The 17,477-nt window shown below is 36.1% G+C and overlaps 1 protein-coding gene across 11 annotated transcripts in view; it reads right to left on the bottom strand.

Moving 5' to 3' along the window:
- The window catches only part of IKZF2 (IKAROS family zinc finger 2), a 176,263-nt gene that overhangs the window by 6,176 nt on the left and 152,610 nt on the right, over positions 1-17,477 (bottom strand). For all 11 annotated transcript variants that reach the window (XM_067740703.1, XM_067740699.1, XM_067740706.1 and 8 more), the window contains 2 exons: positions 14,151-14,288; positions 5,927-6,070 (listed from right to left, as the gene is read on the bottom strand). In XM_067740703.1, coding sequence (XP_067596804.1) covers positions 5,927-6,070; positions 14,151-14,288 — 282 coding nt within the window. The remainder of the gene's footprint in view (positions 1-5,926; positions 6,071-14,150; positions 14,289-17,477) is intronic.

Raw genomic sequence — 17,477 nt, 5'->3', positions numbered from 1 at the left:
AGACAGAGGGGGAGAAAAGTAAAAAAGAAAAAAAAGAACACAACAAAATAAGTGGTTGGACTAAAAATATAAAAGTACAAAGTTAACTCATCACTTCCATTTTCCATAATATGGTATCTCTTATTCTTTAGATCAAGTATTTAAGCTCTTTAATTCTGCTGAGACTCACAAATACTCTTCACCTACAAAAAGGATTAGTAATAAAAATTTCACAAGCCATTTGCACTTGTTCTAATGCCACCACGAAAATGCATCTAGCCTAAAAGTTATCATTGTGTGTTATCTTATTTTCATTCTCTATTAAAATGTCCACTTGTCTAGAGCTCAGCCACTATAGGAGAAAGAAGAAATACCAGGTGAAAGTAAGTCAGAGATTATACTTGTTTTTGCATACTTTAAACATCAGTGACCAAGCTTCAAAGATCATAAAAGCGAGAGTGATCTGGTTATAACACTTGTTATCTCACAATTGTGTAGGCTTAATTTGGTTGATATAGGTGCTATATTAGAGAAAGATTATAGATCCAATACATGTCATTATGGAAAATTTTAAAATGCCACAATTAAAGTACTGTTAAAAGCTGATATCGTCTGATAAACTGAATGAAATTTAGGGCTATATAAAAATAGAATATTTCCCAAAGCACTTACTTATAAACTTGGAAAATACTATGTTTCATTGTTTTGCTTCTTGAAATGGATAATTATTCATTTTTGCATCAACCCTTTCTTATTTAGACACATGTGCAATGGTGCTGGTATGTATGTATACCCATTGTTAGTTTTCTATACATTTTCTTGACTGAAGGATATTTGTAGTTTTCCCTTTAACATTTACTTCAACTAATTTAATTTTACTTCAGTATTTTACTTCAACATAATATCTAATATTAACTATAAAAGAGTCTGGTGCATGAAATAGTAGTTTAAATTTTTCTCCTTCAAATATTGCCAGCTTTGGACAGAATATTTTATCTTTGAAAACTTCTGCCACTAAAACAGTGGGTTCTCCTACTAATACTTAGTTACTTTGATAGGTAAATCTCACAGATAAATGCTTCTTTAAAATATATGTGAAGTTCTTAGAAACGTTTAGTATGCTGTTGTAGGTGCCTTACATGTGACGCTGATCCATAGAACTGCATTCTGGAAAAATACTTTCATGTGGCTAGTATTATTACAGGTTTGAAGAAATGTCCCCCAAATGAGATGAAGGTAATGGTCGGAGTAATGAAAATGGAAGAAAAAATATGATGAGTAATTATCTTGTAGCATACAATTAAGATATTGCAACGTCAAGAGTTTAAAAGTTAAGCTAGACAAACCTAATCTATATTCTCAAAGAGTGTACAGTTTAGAGGGAGTGACAACAATTTAGGGATCATTTATAATACAGTGTGATATGTGGTATGGGGTCAAATAAGAGGAATACATAACTCATAGTAAAAGAAAACTTCTTGAAGAAAGTGACATCAGAGAGAAGAATGTGATGACAAATATTAGCCAAGTAAAGGAATGGTGGGGGTTGGAGCAGCTGGTAGGAAGGCTCAGAGGCTAGAGGGCATGACACATTCTAGGGATTACTTACACTTTGCATATGGCTGCGAATGGAAATAGATGAGAAAGTTGGCATCAGATAATATAAGGCTCATTCAACAATTAAGGAGTTTGAATTTTATCCTGAGAGCAGTAAGAACTGAAAGGGTTAAACAGGGAAGTGACTTAACTAGATATTTATTTAGCAAGATGGTTTAGGAAGTTCTTGCTGTAGAGGTGTAGAGATCATGGTGGCTTCAACTAGTAGAGTGGCAGTGGAAATGGAGAAAATTCGATGGAATGGAGAGAATTTTAGAAAATGTTGCTAGAACTTGGTGATTATCTAGACACAGAGAATGAGAAAAAGAGGTTAAGTATGGAGCCCAGGTTTCTGGACTGGGGAACTTAATGGATAGCAATGGGATAGAAAAGATGGTGAATTCAGATTGGGGAATACTATGAGTAATAAGTCATGTCTAATAAGTACTGAGATATAGTCTCAAACTCAGGAGAGAGATCTGGGCTTGAGATATAGATATGAGAGTCATCAGTTGATTGAAAGTAACTTCTGAAGCCATGGGAATAGATGATATCACCCAGGCATAGGTAAAGTGTGAAAAAGAGAAGGTCAAAAATAGAACCTGGAAGAACATCAAGATTTTTATGCCTGCCCATAAATTAGGGCAAGTGGGATTTGAGCCCCATGCTTAGAGAGCCCTGGGCCGTGCTGCTCATGGAATAAGGAGCGTACAGGGACAAGGGAATGTGCTTACCTGGAGCTTACACCCTAGACCATACTCTGGGCACCCAGGACCCCAGAATTCCTTCTCCAAATGGCTGGGAGCTTGCACCAAGTGTCGCACAGTCCTCTTCATAGGGTCCATTGTCCTGAGTACCAACTGTGCTGCCGATATGTACACTCTTAGGCTTGAAGAATGGTCAATACACTACTCTTGTGTGCTGTGTTTGGGGTGCGATATGAAAAGAACTTGGATGTGCAGACTAAAGTCTACACATAGGTACATAAGACCCCTTTTTGCTACTGGAAAGAATCAGGAGTGGGTTTAAAAGAAGGGCCTGGCTGCAGGTCAGGGAGTGGTGGCTCGGCTCATGCCTCCAAGGTCTGATGTGGAACTCCACGGAATCTGAGAATTCTATATTTATTTGAACTCAGTCTTCCAGATTAGGAGGTTAGAACACAATAGTTTTTAAGCCTGATTGACAATATTAAAATATTTAGGCATATGAATTGAGGCCTCCATTACTACTGTTGTCCCATTTGCATAACTGTTGGGGTAAATCCATACAAAAGACTGAGAAGGAGTGGTCAGAGAAGCTGGAAGAAATGCAAGAGAGATCAATGTCATAGAAACCAAGGAAAGAGAGTGTTTCCAAAGGAACTAACTATTCAGCAGTGCAAATGCTCTCTAGGTTTAAGATGGTCTAAAAAGGTTCCTCTGGACTTGACACTCTGAAGCTCGTGGACACCTCAGTGAGAATAATTTCAGCAGAGCACAAGGAAGAAAACCAGGTTGTACAGACTGGGGAATGAGTAGAAAGAAAGAACTTATAGAAAGCAAGTATAGGGAACTCTTTCAACAACTACATCCTTGAAGAGAAGGAGAAAGTAGGCAGCTGGAAAGAGACCTGGGTTTGGGGTTAGATTTTTTTTTTTAATCATGAGAGTTTATCACATTGAATGCAAAAAGAAAAATGCCAATAGAAGGGAGAGGTTAAAAATATATGTGAGAGGGCTTCCCTGGTGGCGCAGTGGTTGAGAGTCCGCCTGCTGACGCAGGGGACACGGGTTCGTGCCCCGGTCTGGGAAGATCCCACATGCCACGGAGCGGCTGGGCCCGTGAGCCATGGCCACTGGGCCTGCGCATCTGGAGCCTGTGCTCCGCAACGGGAGAGGCCACAACAGTGAGAGGACTGCATACCGCAAAAAAAAAAAAAAAAAAAAAAAAAAAAAATATATATATATATATGTAAGAAAGGGGGGAAATAATAGTGTAAGTTATCTGGGGGCTGGGATAGGAGAATTCCAGAGTGCAAGAAGAGGAATTAATCAGAAGGAAGGATGCTTCCTTCATCAATGAAAGAAAGTATTCATGTGAATGCACGTGATCCTACAGGATTAGTGATATTATACTGAAATCATTTCAACTGATTTTATTTCCTATGAATCTAGATGTAATATCACCAAGGAGTGAGATACCATGTTTTGGGAGAGTAGAGAAAGGTCGAAATGCCCGAAGTGGCGAGTAGGAGAGAAAGCTATTCAGGGATGAATTAAAGGAAGGCTGCTATATAGTAGGGATGGGACAACCGGTATTTGAGATCAGTTACTCAAATTTTCTCTAAAATTACTAGCAGCTATGTAGATGTGGAAAAGAGGCTCAATTGGCTCCATTAGAGAGTGGGGTTTTACTAGGAGAAAGGTAGAAGGACAACAAGACAACAGAGTCATAGAATCTAAACTGAATAAGAAAAGAGAGGAGGAAACATATACAGAAAGTTCAAGGATCACTGGCCTGGAGGGCTTGATAAAATCAAAAAACAATATTTAACTGAGGGACATGATAAAAAGAAATTTACAGTAAGTGTGGAATGATGAAATTTCTCACTTCAAAAGACATCATAAAAACAGTTACTATGCAATTGTTTGTTATTCAGTTGACCCTTGAACAACATGGGTTTGAACTGCACTGGTCCACTTGTAGGAGGACTTTTTCACCAGTAAATACTGTTGAATCCATGGATGCAGAATAGTGGATATGGAGGAACTGTGTATAAGGAGGGCCAACTGTAAATTATATGCAACTTTTCTACTGTATGAGGGTCACCGCCCCTAACCCCTATGTTGTTCAAAGGTCAACTGTGTATTACCACTAGGATAGAATCCAAATAAAGAAAAAATACCATCAAATTCTAATAAAAATCTAATGTCCTTATTTTAGAATCAAAATGTACTTTAAAAAAACTACCCTTTTCTAAGGAATTTAATCAAATCGAGAGTAGCATCTCTAAGTCAAAGGAAACATGGAAATATTACAAAGAGGAGAACTAAGTAAATTCAGAAAATAGAATAGCAATAAATTTCATATTTTTCCAACTATACTAATCTCTAGTTGAGACATAGACATTTAATGGACAGCCATCAAATTAATTTTAAAAACAGATGAATGATATTTTTAAAAAGTTATTTATAAACAGGAAGAAAGAGACACAGAGAAATAAAAGTAACTTAGGGCCCAAGGCAGATCTGAGTATACTCTCAGAGGCTAGTTTTAAACTGACCTAGTATAAACTATGATCCTTGGGGCTACCCTTCAGCATTCCTTCAATGAACTTTGTCAGTTAATCTCTCCAGCTTGTCTTAAACTCATATTTTGGTGATTTGTTAGTTCTTTAATTTTAGATTGAAAAGAAATCTTCTCTAAGTGTTTATTGGAGTAGGACAATTGTATCACCCTTTCCTCCCTGAAATAACCAAAGAAAAGATTTTCTCTCAGTCACTACTCAACCCTCACAAGGTGTTCTATAATGCGTTTTGACACTAGAATGTGAGAATCTGTTTATTTTTATCTTTTCTAATTTTTACTCTATGTAAGTCTATAAGAATATATATTACATATATAGTGATAATTCTTTATATTGAATCTGTTATTCATTCATTTTTTTTAAAAAAACTAGATGCTTCTGTATCCTCAGAGATACTTTACAACTTACACTCAGAGTTGGCATCATTCTGTATACTGTATCAAAGAATATCTGAGGGCTTGGAAATGAAAAAGGAAAGTCTAACACATCACATTTAATCTTTTCAGTTCAAAACTGTAGGCTACATGAAAACAAAGATCAAAATATGAACTATAGATCCAAATATGAAACATCTTGAATGTAGGCTGCTGCATTATATATTTTAGTGCAGAATTAAAAAAAAAGATTTCTTCATTCTAGATTAAATACTAAAAGCATTAACATTGTGTAAAGAAAACAGCTTAAAAACCTGGCGCTAATGCAAATTTAAAAAGATTACAAAACTGGCTAGTAGGCTACATCATTTCCCTTAAGTATTGTTATTTGTTATTTCACTTTATATAATATTTCATTTTGAGAAAGTAATTGATTACTATCACTCTTTCCTTCATTTCTCTTTCTTAGGCCCATATGCCTAAGGGTGTGTAGTGTGTGTGTGTGTGTGTGTGTGTGTGTGTGTGTGTGTGTGTGTATAAATGCGGTACACACGGAGTGGCATAATGGAGTAAAGAGATGGGCATTTACTTCATGAACTGAAATACACCAATATATATTTCTAGCACATGGGGACATGCCTTTGCTCATTAAAATCAATTTTTACAGAAATAAAACCCTTTGTAATGCTTACCCACAAACTTTTGTGGAGTGGAGCTTTTACGTTTTCCCATATTCCCTGTGAGCTTCTCTATGACAGCAGGTCTCTCAAAAGGCACCAGAGAAATATTGTTGTCCATAATAGGCTCTTGTTCCTTACAATCTTCCATAGGAGGTACTATATAAAACCATACAAAAAATGTAATCTGATAATTTCTTCAACATTTAAAAAGATACAAAGCTGGAATTGCCATCTCAATATGTGTTATACAAACATAAGCTAGTATGCTTGAATAAAAGTTAAGTAGAAAGAATAACCTCTAGTGTTAAAGTATACTTTTAACACTAGTGTGTGTATACTCACACACACACACACACAGAGGATTTGTTTTTATCCGAGTCTCTCTCAGATCAATGACATAAACTGTTGCCACTATTGGTGGCCAACATGTTCTTCTTGTGTCTCATCTTAGTCCTCTGAAAGTGTTTTTAGCATTGATTAAAATCAATACTACTTTAAGACTGCACTGTTCTCAAGGCTTCTGGAGTTTATTTTTCTAAAACAATTTAAGTAAGTCAATTTGTTTTGGAGGAAACCTTACACAGACACACAGAAGAGCAGTATAATATTTAATCAGTTTTTTTTCACCCACGTATTTTCCTGTAACAGATTTTCTACTTGATGAGCTGAGTGAGCTGTGAGCCCTATTGGCAGTAGCTACATACCTGCACAAAGCAGTCTTCATGAAGGAGATCCAGTTCTAAACATGTCCATGCACAGTAAACGGTGACAGCTTTATGATTGTAATTTATTTTAAAAAGAGCTCTTCAGCAGGACAACATAATCCATTTCTAAACTGGCATATTTGCTTACTAAACTACTGCTCTAATTCATTTGACATAAACTCTCCAGTCTAAGTTGCTGTGGGCTAATATATTAATTCATAGATATTGACATTACATATTGACATTTATGGTGTAGACACAGAACTTATAAAAGTTGTTTTTGAATAAAAATACTGTCAAAGGACATTTAAGTAAAGATAGAGGAATATCAGAGACAGACCAGATCAGTTGATTAAAACCAATATTCACAGGAAGGACCATAACTTATTATTTCTTGATTACTGTTGCTTTCTCCAATCGTACTTGTGTCAGCACTGTTTGGAAATCTAAAGGTTTCATATCTTAGGATATCTTTACTTGTTCATCATGCACTGTAAAATGATTTATTCTGCTCCTTTCTTTTGTAAAGGGATAGCCCCACTGTGTGAAACACAATGTATTATCCTTTATAAGGGCAGACACTAAGAGTGAGAAAGCAAGAGATGAAAGTTAAGAAAATCCAGTGCACAATTCAGGTGACCTATTTAATAACCAATACAGGTTGCTGATTTTGAAGAAATGAAAAACGGCATCAGAAAATGTTTTTGTAATTCAAGCATGTTTAAAGACATCGATATTCAACCTAAGTTTTGGGTTAACCTAGTATAGCCAGGTGGATGGGCCAGAAAAATTCAATCTTCAATCTCTATTTTAATGGCAAGGGATTCTGTAATTACTGGATGTTAATTTGGGAAAAAATTCCAAGAGGAGACTTAGATACAAAGAAACACATAAGTCACTTTCTATACAGGTATAATTCATGATATACAACTGCAAAAAGATGTCCCCAGATATTACACACAACATCATGTCCTCTCTTAGCAACAAGTAAAATAAGAAAAAAAAAAAAAACTTAAAAAGAAAAGCAAAGAAAGAATGACCACAGAATTCAAATAAGGGGGGCCAGGAGGATGGAATGGCAGTGGTGATGTGGAGGGGGGCCATGCAATTAGATACAGATTATTGTCAAAATTTTAACTTTTGTTTTAGGTGTTGAATTCACGGGCACTTACTACATTATTAAAAAATAACTATATAACTGAAAAACTGGCCATGAATGGACCAAAGATGAAAATATGTCATGAGCCAAGATCCGAAACGAAAGAAGGAAAGAGAAAAAAGTTTGTTGTTGTCAATCTTGCTAAAAAACAGCAAAACTGGTTAATAGGGTTTGCCCCCAAATTGAATATACTAATTAGTTTTGAAATGAATAGTCTAAAACTTGGCAGTTTTGCTCTAAGTCTCACCTTGAATTTTCATATTTGCACACATTTAACACTCAAAACGAAACCTGGGTGTGGGAACTGTCCCACACCACCTCCACCTCAATTCAAGTGATTTGTCCCAAGTTCAATGAAGCTCATATGAACTGAAAACAATGACTTTGGCAGAGCTCTGATCTAACTTCTACTTCACAACCAACAGTCCTTTACATATCAAACATTAGTCTTGTTTCTACCATATCAGCAATAATAATAACAACAACAGACTCACCCTATGTGCTAAGTACTGTTTGAAGGCTTTCCATCTGATAATTTATTTAAGCTTTCAACAACCCACTGAGATAGGTACAATTACCATCTCTTTTATACAGATGGGGAAACAAAGACCCAAAGATGTAATTTTCTCAGCGTGCTTTTTTAAAAATTGAAGCATAGTTGATTTACAATGCGTTTTTTTTTTTTCAATTTTTTTTTACTGAAGTATTTTCTCAGTGTTTATATCTAGTTAACAGGGAATATACGAGTAGAACCCAGGTGCTGTGACTCCAGAGCCTGGGCTCTTAGCCACTATTTGAGTGTTGACTTTGTATAAACAAGTTTGAAATATTTTTAAGGTCTCCACTGAGAAAAGATCTGACACATTTTATATATTACATAACTAATCTAAATTATTTGCTTTCATGTGTCTGGGTGCAACTCATCAAAGTGCTTCTAGATATACATTGCTTGAAACACAAAACAAGTTGTCTAGTTAACTCAATAATGCATTAATCGCATTGTGAGACATTCAACTAGGCTAAGAAAATACCAATATGCAAACTCCACTTCTTAGAACAAACTTCATAACCAAATATCTTCCTTATTTTTGAAGTTATAACCATGATAAAAATATTTATCCTTGCATTATTTCATTATCTCACCACACTGATTAATCATAAGGATAGAACCATACAAGTGTTCCCAACATAGCTATTTTGCCAAACAATCCACTCAAATTTCAAATTCCAAGAAGACACAGTCTGAGGGACCTAGATTAGGTCACATGTCCACCCCCCACCAGAAGAGGGCAGGGCACCTAGACTGACAGTCCTGCCATGGCTTCAGCCGATTAGAGAGGACAGCTCTCTAAAGGAAAAGAGAAGTCTTGTTAACTGTAGGAGGATGAGGGCATGTATGACATGTATGACAGGCAAACAAAACAGATGTCTTCTATTTTGTCACAAACTTTCTCCATGTTGTAGAACATAAAAGAAGCTTTTACCTAAATTATATTCTTGACAACATTGGGCAGTGCCCACACTTGAAATCACTCTTTCCATTTTCCCATCCTCTGGTCTTACTCAGCTTCATTGCTCTTTTCTTCCCCTTCCTAATGTGTTCTTGGTCTTGTAGATGTCTTACTCTATGCTCTATATAAGGTTGTACCCATATAACCTTATAAAATCTCTTACTTTAGACTACTACCTATATAGTGATGGCTCCCACATCTTTATTGCCTACTGAGACTTCTCTCAAGAGCTCGAGATCTATATATTCAACTTCCTTCTAAATAGTTTCACTTGGCTGTCTCTCACAGGTGCCTAAAAGATAATGTGTTCAAAAACTGAAATCTGTATTTCCCTCCCCAAGCTTTCTCTTCTTTTCCTAATTTCCATCTCAGTGAATGACACTACCATCTACCTGGTCATCCATGCTAGACATGTTGGGCAAATCCTAGATTTCTTCCCTTTCACCCAGTCTTCTACCCCTCCTCCCTATCACCTCTCCTTATATATACGCATAGAGGTACTATGTGTCTTAGATTCTACATCTATAGTTGCTCTCAAATAACTTCTGCATATTGCCGGCTACTAAGTCCAACTCAACCAATCAGGAGACTGTTGCAATGGACTACTTGGCCCTATCTTGACTCTTCTGATCTATCTCCCACATTTCTAGCAATAAAATGTAAATGTAATAATACTTTTTAGGGTGAAGTACAAAATTCTTTGCTTAGCACAACAGGTCTTTGATGCCCTGTTCATTGCCTCTCTTTCAGGTCTTATCACCTTCCAATTTCTCTCGCCTTTACCAACTGGGCTCTAGTTATACATAAGTACTGGTAGGTCCTTAACCCACCATGCTCTTTTAGACTTCTGTTTCTTCACACATGCTGTTGTTCTCTCCACATGAAACACCCTTTTCCATTTATTCAGCTGGCTATTCTGCCTTTCAAAACCCCACTCAAAATTTTCCCTAGAAATTCCTCTTGGACACCCACTGTGATTTAGATATCTGTCCTCTGTGCTTATCATCTGATGCTTATCACTCAGTGCTGTAACTGTTGGTTTACTGGTCTATTTCTTCCAATAGCTGGTAAGTGACCTTAGGTAGGGACTGAATTTTATTTGACTCTGTGTCTTTAGTACCCTTTACGATGTGAGACAAATGTAATAGTCAATGGATGTTCACTAAACATCTTAATGAAGGAAATGTTGTCACCCATTGGAAATAGGTTGAACAAGCTTACTAGGAAGTTTATAGGTTCCCAATTGTCTCCATCCTTGCAATAAAGAAATTCCCTTTACCAAATAATTCAAAACATAAACATAAGAATATATATTCTTGCTTTAAAGTTGGCTGTCTTTCTGGGTCACACTTTCATTTTTGTCTTCAGGCAAGGAGGAAAAGCTAATTACATACTTTGCTTTTTAAAGCTTTTACTTGAAGCTGAGAAGACTTGAAAAATGAGCATAAAATAACTTTCAAATAAGATAATCTGCCATAAAACCCAATTCATCATTATCTTTATTTCCAAAACTACAAGTCATCAAGTTCCTCCTTTTCCATCAAACTTGAGGACTTTTGATTCTAACTTGTAAATATGTCTTCAGTGTTTCATCCTTTTCTCCTGCTGCTTCTCTTCATCTTTTCCTTGGCATTCTCAGGCCTAGTCTCTCCTCACACTCCAGTCAGGCATCTATCCTTTATTCTACATTGGTGACACTGTTCTTTAGAAGACAGGAATTTGATTACCCCAATGAAATTCAAACACTGGATTAGCATGTAAAGCTCTATCGTTGCATCACAGCCTACTGTTTTAGTCTCATTTCCTACCACCCCTTTAACTCCCAACTATGTTCTACATCTAGAAACTTGTTAATGTTCTTTTATACCTCCAAGTCTTAGCCTATGGAAACTTCTCTCCCTGGAATGTGTTTCTGTGAATCTATCAGATCTATGCAATTTTTCTCATCCTCGTGTATGGATCAAACACTTCATTTAAGAAGCTTTTCCAAAAACAAACAAAAAAACCCAAACAAACAAAAAAAGAAGCTTTTCCTTGACTTCTCCAATCAGTTAGGTCACTTCTGCATCTGTGCTTCTGGGGAAGTGTATATGCCTTTATTAGAGCGTTTGCTTCATTTTATTGATCTTTTATGTATTTCCTACCAGACTACAAATATAAGAACAAAATTGTATCCATTTGTCTTTATATTCCCAGAACATTCCTTAGAGCTTGGCACATAGCAAGCCCTCGATGTATGTTTCCTGAATGAAGTGAAAGAAAGTCTCTTTGACTTCAGATGCTTCCTCACTAGAAGGAGCCAACGTGGGAACATGTTTTGGGAAAGAAAGGTCTAGGAAATATAACAGTGTCAGATATGAAAAAGAAAGAATAGTAATTAATTTCAAAGAGCTAATGGGTGACCACAATAATGGCAACCCCCCTACCTACTCTGAAAGAAAAGACAGAATAACAGATACGATGTAACAGGATACTAAGAGAGGGAAGGTGTAAATATGAATTTCACTGTGGCTCTGTCAAAAACGAGTCACATGCCAAGCCATGTATGTGAGACAAGGTTAATGATGAACTGTAGTAGCATTTTATCCATATTGTCTCTCTTATGGCATTTATCGACTCCTACCTCATAGGGTCAATTCTCTATTAAGCATGTTAACAAAAGGAAGCAGAGATTAAGGATAATCTCAATTTATTATTAACACCACACCTAGAAAAAGTACAGCATGAAATAGTAGTAATATAAACTTATGTGGTTAAAACTCCATCCATTATTGAAGAACAAATATTTGGGTCTATAAATGATATCAAAACCTACCTGCCCCCTCCCGTGCACGCACACACTCCATCTTGGCTTTGTCCCCTGCTCTACCCAGTACCTGAGTGTCTTTCCCACTTTCCTCACTTCCAGTTTCAGAGCCATCTGTAAAGACCTTCGCCTGTCAATGGCTAAGCGATCTGGGGAATGGGGGTTGATGCTGAGGCTGTAGTTGTTTAGAAGTCTTTTTACCCCAAAATACACCTGTTGAAACTTTTTGGCACCACTTATTCTACAGCTGATTAATCTCTCAACAGATAGTTACATGTTGACTATAATTATTTATGTATGCCTTACCTCACTATAACAACATAAGGTCTTTTAGGAGAGATTCTATTTTTCGTATTCACATGTGTTTGCAACACAGTTTCATAAATAACTGTGAATGGAAAAATTAGTTAATAAAACTAATAATCCAGTCAAATGTCAAAATTGCAATGAGAGAATATTATACAGAAAAACTAGTAGTAGTGCCATACGGTGTCTTTGGAAAACTCTGGCATGCCCCATGCCTCCATCAGCTACCCTGCCTCAAGCCACCTCTAAAAGCAGCAATTTGAACAGAAACAATGTGCTCAGTAAGTAAATGAAACCTCAAATGCCTAAGTTAACACTGGTAAGTAACATAACTTTATAGGGGATGCAATATTTATTATTTCTTAATATTTAATGCCCTGAAATAGTAAAAAGAACTTTTTTTTTTTTTTTGTACATCCAATCACTTTTAATTCAAACCAAGCCTATGAGTGACAAACTCAGACATCACATATCTGGACCAGAGTTGTTGGACTCCTAGGTCCACCATTTTAACCTCGATGCTCTGGATCCTATACTACTGTCATAGGCCCCAGCAATGCAAGCTTGCAGTACCAAATTTACAAAGACTTAAAACATGGACAGGGTTTTTAAAATGTTAGTTGATAATAATAATATAAAAACAAATAGACTCAACTCACAACAATGATAGAATTAAATCTGATTCTTTAGATTATATAACCTATCCTCAATACAAAGAAATGCTTCAATTATTCAGGATAACAAAATAAAAGATTCCCAGTTCAACAACAAGTAATCATTAGCTGTCCAATAAACATAGTTCCACAGTACATACTATATAAAACAAACAAAAACCTCACAGATAATTCTTGAGCTGCCTATAAATACAAAACGAATATTTATATTTTAAAAGTGACTACAGGATTTCCCAACTGTACTATTTAATACTGGGCAAATCTTTTTTAAATGAAAGATATAAATGTATCAGTAAGTTAACATTTCTGTATATATTTGTATGAATAATAAAATCAATCAGTATAAAAATATAGTAGGACCAAAGAGATGCCCCAAATCTAAAGAATTAAAATTCATAACTCTCCTTAAAAAGGATGATTTACTAACATTAACTTTTTAGTTATAGATAATTACTAATTGATAAACCTTAGGGACTGCTTTCCTACCCGCTATTGTAGGAGATCAGGATGTTTTGTTTGGGTTTTTATTTTTGTGGAGGGAAGTGGCACCTAATTTTGGTCTAGATTGTTCCCCATACTTGTAGAAAGCTAAATCAGTAACTTCCAAGATAAATCACAAGACAGATTGGAGACATTTTCAATTATATCACTGATCACTTACCTAAGAGAAATGAAAATACACAAATGAACGATTACTTCTTTTAGAAAAACCTATAGACTTATGCGAAGCCATCTCAAACTCTTTGGTGCAGCCAATGTAAAAGAAGAGTAAAGAGTACCTTACTTTGGTGTATTCAAGGCCAGGTGCCATTATGATGGCAATTCAAACAAATGCTATCAGGAATAATTTGGGTGTATCACAAAAACTCAATATAGCTTGTTTGCAAAGTGTCCCAAAGCTCAACTCATTTAAAGTACTTAAGATAATCCCATACAAAGTGAATGTGACCTGAAATTGCTCTAAAATAGACTATAATGTTACCTTCATGCTGAAGGGTAGAGAGAACTATTTAACCCATAACAAATGACAAAAACAGTAGGGGAGAATGAAAATGGTGAATGCCATTGCTACCCACCATGGTGACTCATGACCTGCCCGGCAGCCTCCATGCTGACATTCTGGAGATAGTTGTGGCAGCGTTCCTTGTGCTCCTCCAGTGAACTGCGCTGCTTGTAGCTTCGTCCACAGTAGTTGCACTTGTGAGGTTTACCCACTGTGAAGAGAACTCAAGGTTAGTGTGCTGTCAAGTCTCATCCAAAGCAAAATTACCAGCTAACTTTTGATAGTCTGGAGGAAGCATTTATATGCTTTTCAGACTTAAATCTCTTCCTCCACCACACTCCCGTTGAGACAATTAAAGATAATAAACTTCTACCAAGATTAAAAGACAGCAAGAAAAGGCAGATCGTACCTTTGGTGATAGGGGAAATAATGAATCAAATCATGCTCTGACTGTACCCTAGATCATGAGAGGCTGATGATTGATCTTCAAATTATCTGACTCTTAACACTAACATTTACTCTTACACAGTTCTCTCAGCTCTGACTCATTCAAAAGACAAATCAGGAGTGTCCTAGATACAGGATGAGAATTATTTTTATTTATTGGGAGGGGGCTAAGCATAGAGAATTTTACTGAAGGAAACTAAAATCCAACAACTTGAAATGTCATTGTCTAATGAAAAGATTATTCATGGGTACCAAGAAGACTAGAAAGAATTCAGGTGATGAGAAAAAGCACAGATAAAGGCAGAGAGTTTCTCTTTTCTTTCCACCTTGGTAAGAACTATTCACACATGCAAAACTTTGCGGCAGATCAGCCTATTCTCCTACATCAGTCAGCACTGTTCTTATATTACCAAGAATTATTAACCTACTAGGTGCTTTGAGTCAGGATTATTAACAATAATCACCAAAGCCCTAACATATTTAGTTATACAACGATAGTGATACTTAATTACATATTTCACATTCAGGAAATGAATTATTTTCTAATAGCCACATCTCATTATACCTGGTAAAATACTTCAATGCTCACACTAAAAAAAAAAACTTTAAAAAATTAAAAGAAAAAAAACACATTTAGGGAAAGAGGTGTGTTTTAATGTAAGACTATTCACAAGGGTATCACAGAGCACTTTGATTCTTGGTGTTGAACGGATACAGAAAACCATAAAGCATCAGGTGGTCTGTTGCCAAAGCCCTCAGTTAAGCACATTGTGAATCAGGTCAGCTGCTCTCATTTGACTCCCTTAGGAATCATTTTGTTTTGCCTAGAGGACAAATAGACAACTCTTTTTCATGGTCAAAGATAGCATCCTCAACTCCAGGTCCCTTACAAACCCATGCTAGGATAATGGTCATAAATGAAATTGAAATACTTTAACAAGACAAGGTATTCACACCTGCATAAAGATTTCACTACATCGATTAAAAAACCCAAACAAACCTTTAGATTGTATTTGAGGTGCATATAAATTCAAATCAGTTATTTTGACAGTCACAATTTTTTTGTAAACCGTCTTAAAAAACAAAAGCTATCTAAGGCAGGATCAGTCATTTCTAAAAATACGAGGCAAAGTAACTTCTATTTTTCAGAACCAAGAATTTCTGGGAAGTAAAAACTAGGTAGCTTTTTATATTGTGAAGACTCTTACAGCATTGTGTGAGAGCATAAAAAATACAAGAAAATATTCTTTTAGTCAAAAATATTAATGTAAATAGTATAAATATATTTATATATAATTGCATTCCAAGATATGGGGCTACATATGACAAAAAGCCTTTTATGAATTTTCTCTCAACAAGTCTATTAAGCAGCTAATACTTGTTAAGCATATACATTGTAGTTAACAGCCCACTATAAACTAGTTCCATCATCTCTGTCTTCCCCTTCTTAAGTCCTGTTGCACTGTGTCCTGTGATACCTATGTTTTACTGTGAACATAATATCCTCCTATACTTCTTCCCCTTATTTCTCTAAGCAATTGACACCTTTTTAACTTAATTAAAATATAGTTCTTGTCCACTTCCCTTGGCTCACAACGCTCTATAAACTCCCAACTCCCCAGGTAAGGAAGAAAAGACAGGATACTTTCTACTCCCCTCATTTTAGAATTCAACCCCATCTGCTTTACTTCAGCCTCTCCCATTTTGTCATCTATTTGTTTAAAACGTCACTCTTCCTCTCTTCATCCCATCCTTGTTCTCTGTGAGTATAACAGATATTGGAGTAAATTGCTCTAAAAGTATAACCTCAATTTCCCCAAATCTTCATCTGTATTCTATTCCAGGAATCCACATACTGGGTGACATGCTGGACTCTGACATCTCATAACTATTCTATGTCCAAGAAATTTGCTCTGGAAGTGTTCCACCTTACCCTTCTACATGTCTCATTTAATACATCTTTACTGAAAGCCTACTAGGTACCAACACTGGGACAAGGCTGGAATGTAAAGTGGAGAGCAAATTCTCATGGTGCCTATCCTCATGCAACCAACAGTCTGTTGAGGAAGACAGACATTTAACAAATATACAAGCAATACATTACAAATTGTAAATTCTACAGAGCTAAAGAATGGTAAGCTAGTATAACATGGGGACCCCAATTTAGTGTGAGAAGGTTGGACAGGAAGGTCTACCTGAGGTATGAACATTTAGGCTGATAACTGAAGAAAAAGTAGAAGTTCGTCAGATAATGGGGATGTGGGGGAGGGTGGAGGAGAGACAGTGTTTCCGGGAACTGCCGTCATCTCTTTCTATTTACTCTCAAGTTCTTAGCTCCTTCGAATTCTAGATCATGCCCTTGCTACTCTTTGGAAAATTATTTTCAAGCATCATCAACAGTCCCTTCCAAATCCAATGGCTCTACTACCCCTACAAGACCATTTCCTGTCAGTTCTTTGATATTTCTTTTTTTCTTCCTCCAGTTTTATTGAGATATAATTGACATAAGCACTGTATAAGTTTAAAGGGTACAGTAGAATGATTTGACTTACATACATCATGAAATGATTACTACAGTAATTTTAATGGACATCTATTTTTCCTAAAAATCAAGGTCATGAAAATATTGTTTATATTTACTCCCTATATATGATGAGTTTAACTGTATAATAGGTATCAACTATATGAGTTAATATGTATAACATATGTATATATATTCACAGAAAAGGACCAGTCTTTTGCTACTTTTCTTTTTACAAATGTTATTATTTACACAGTCTCACTATCTGAAACACCTTCATTCTGCTACCCCTCCTCAAAGCTCCCTTAACTCCCCAGTGCCATCTTCTCCAGGCTCCGGGTCTCCATGATGTAGTACCTTCAACACAGGGACCTTCTATCGCCCTTCCCCTAATAAAGTTCTATATTGAGGGTTAAAAAAAAAAAAAATTAA

Source organism: Pseudorca crassidens, chromosome 6 (assembly GCF_039906515.1).
Source record: "Pseudorca crassidens isolate mPseCra1 chromosome 6, mPseCra1.hap1, whole genome shotgun sequence".
In the NCBI taxonomy this organism is placed as follows: domain Eukaryota; kingdom Metazoa; phylum Chordata; class Mammalia; order Artiodactyla; family Delphinidae; genus Pseudorca; species Pseudorca crassidens.
The sequence above is the reverse complement of the archived record's forward strand: the minus strand, read 5'-3'. Positions and strand labels throughout refer to the sequence as shown.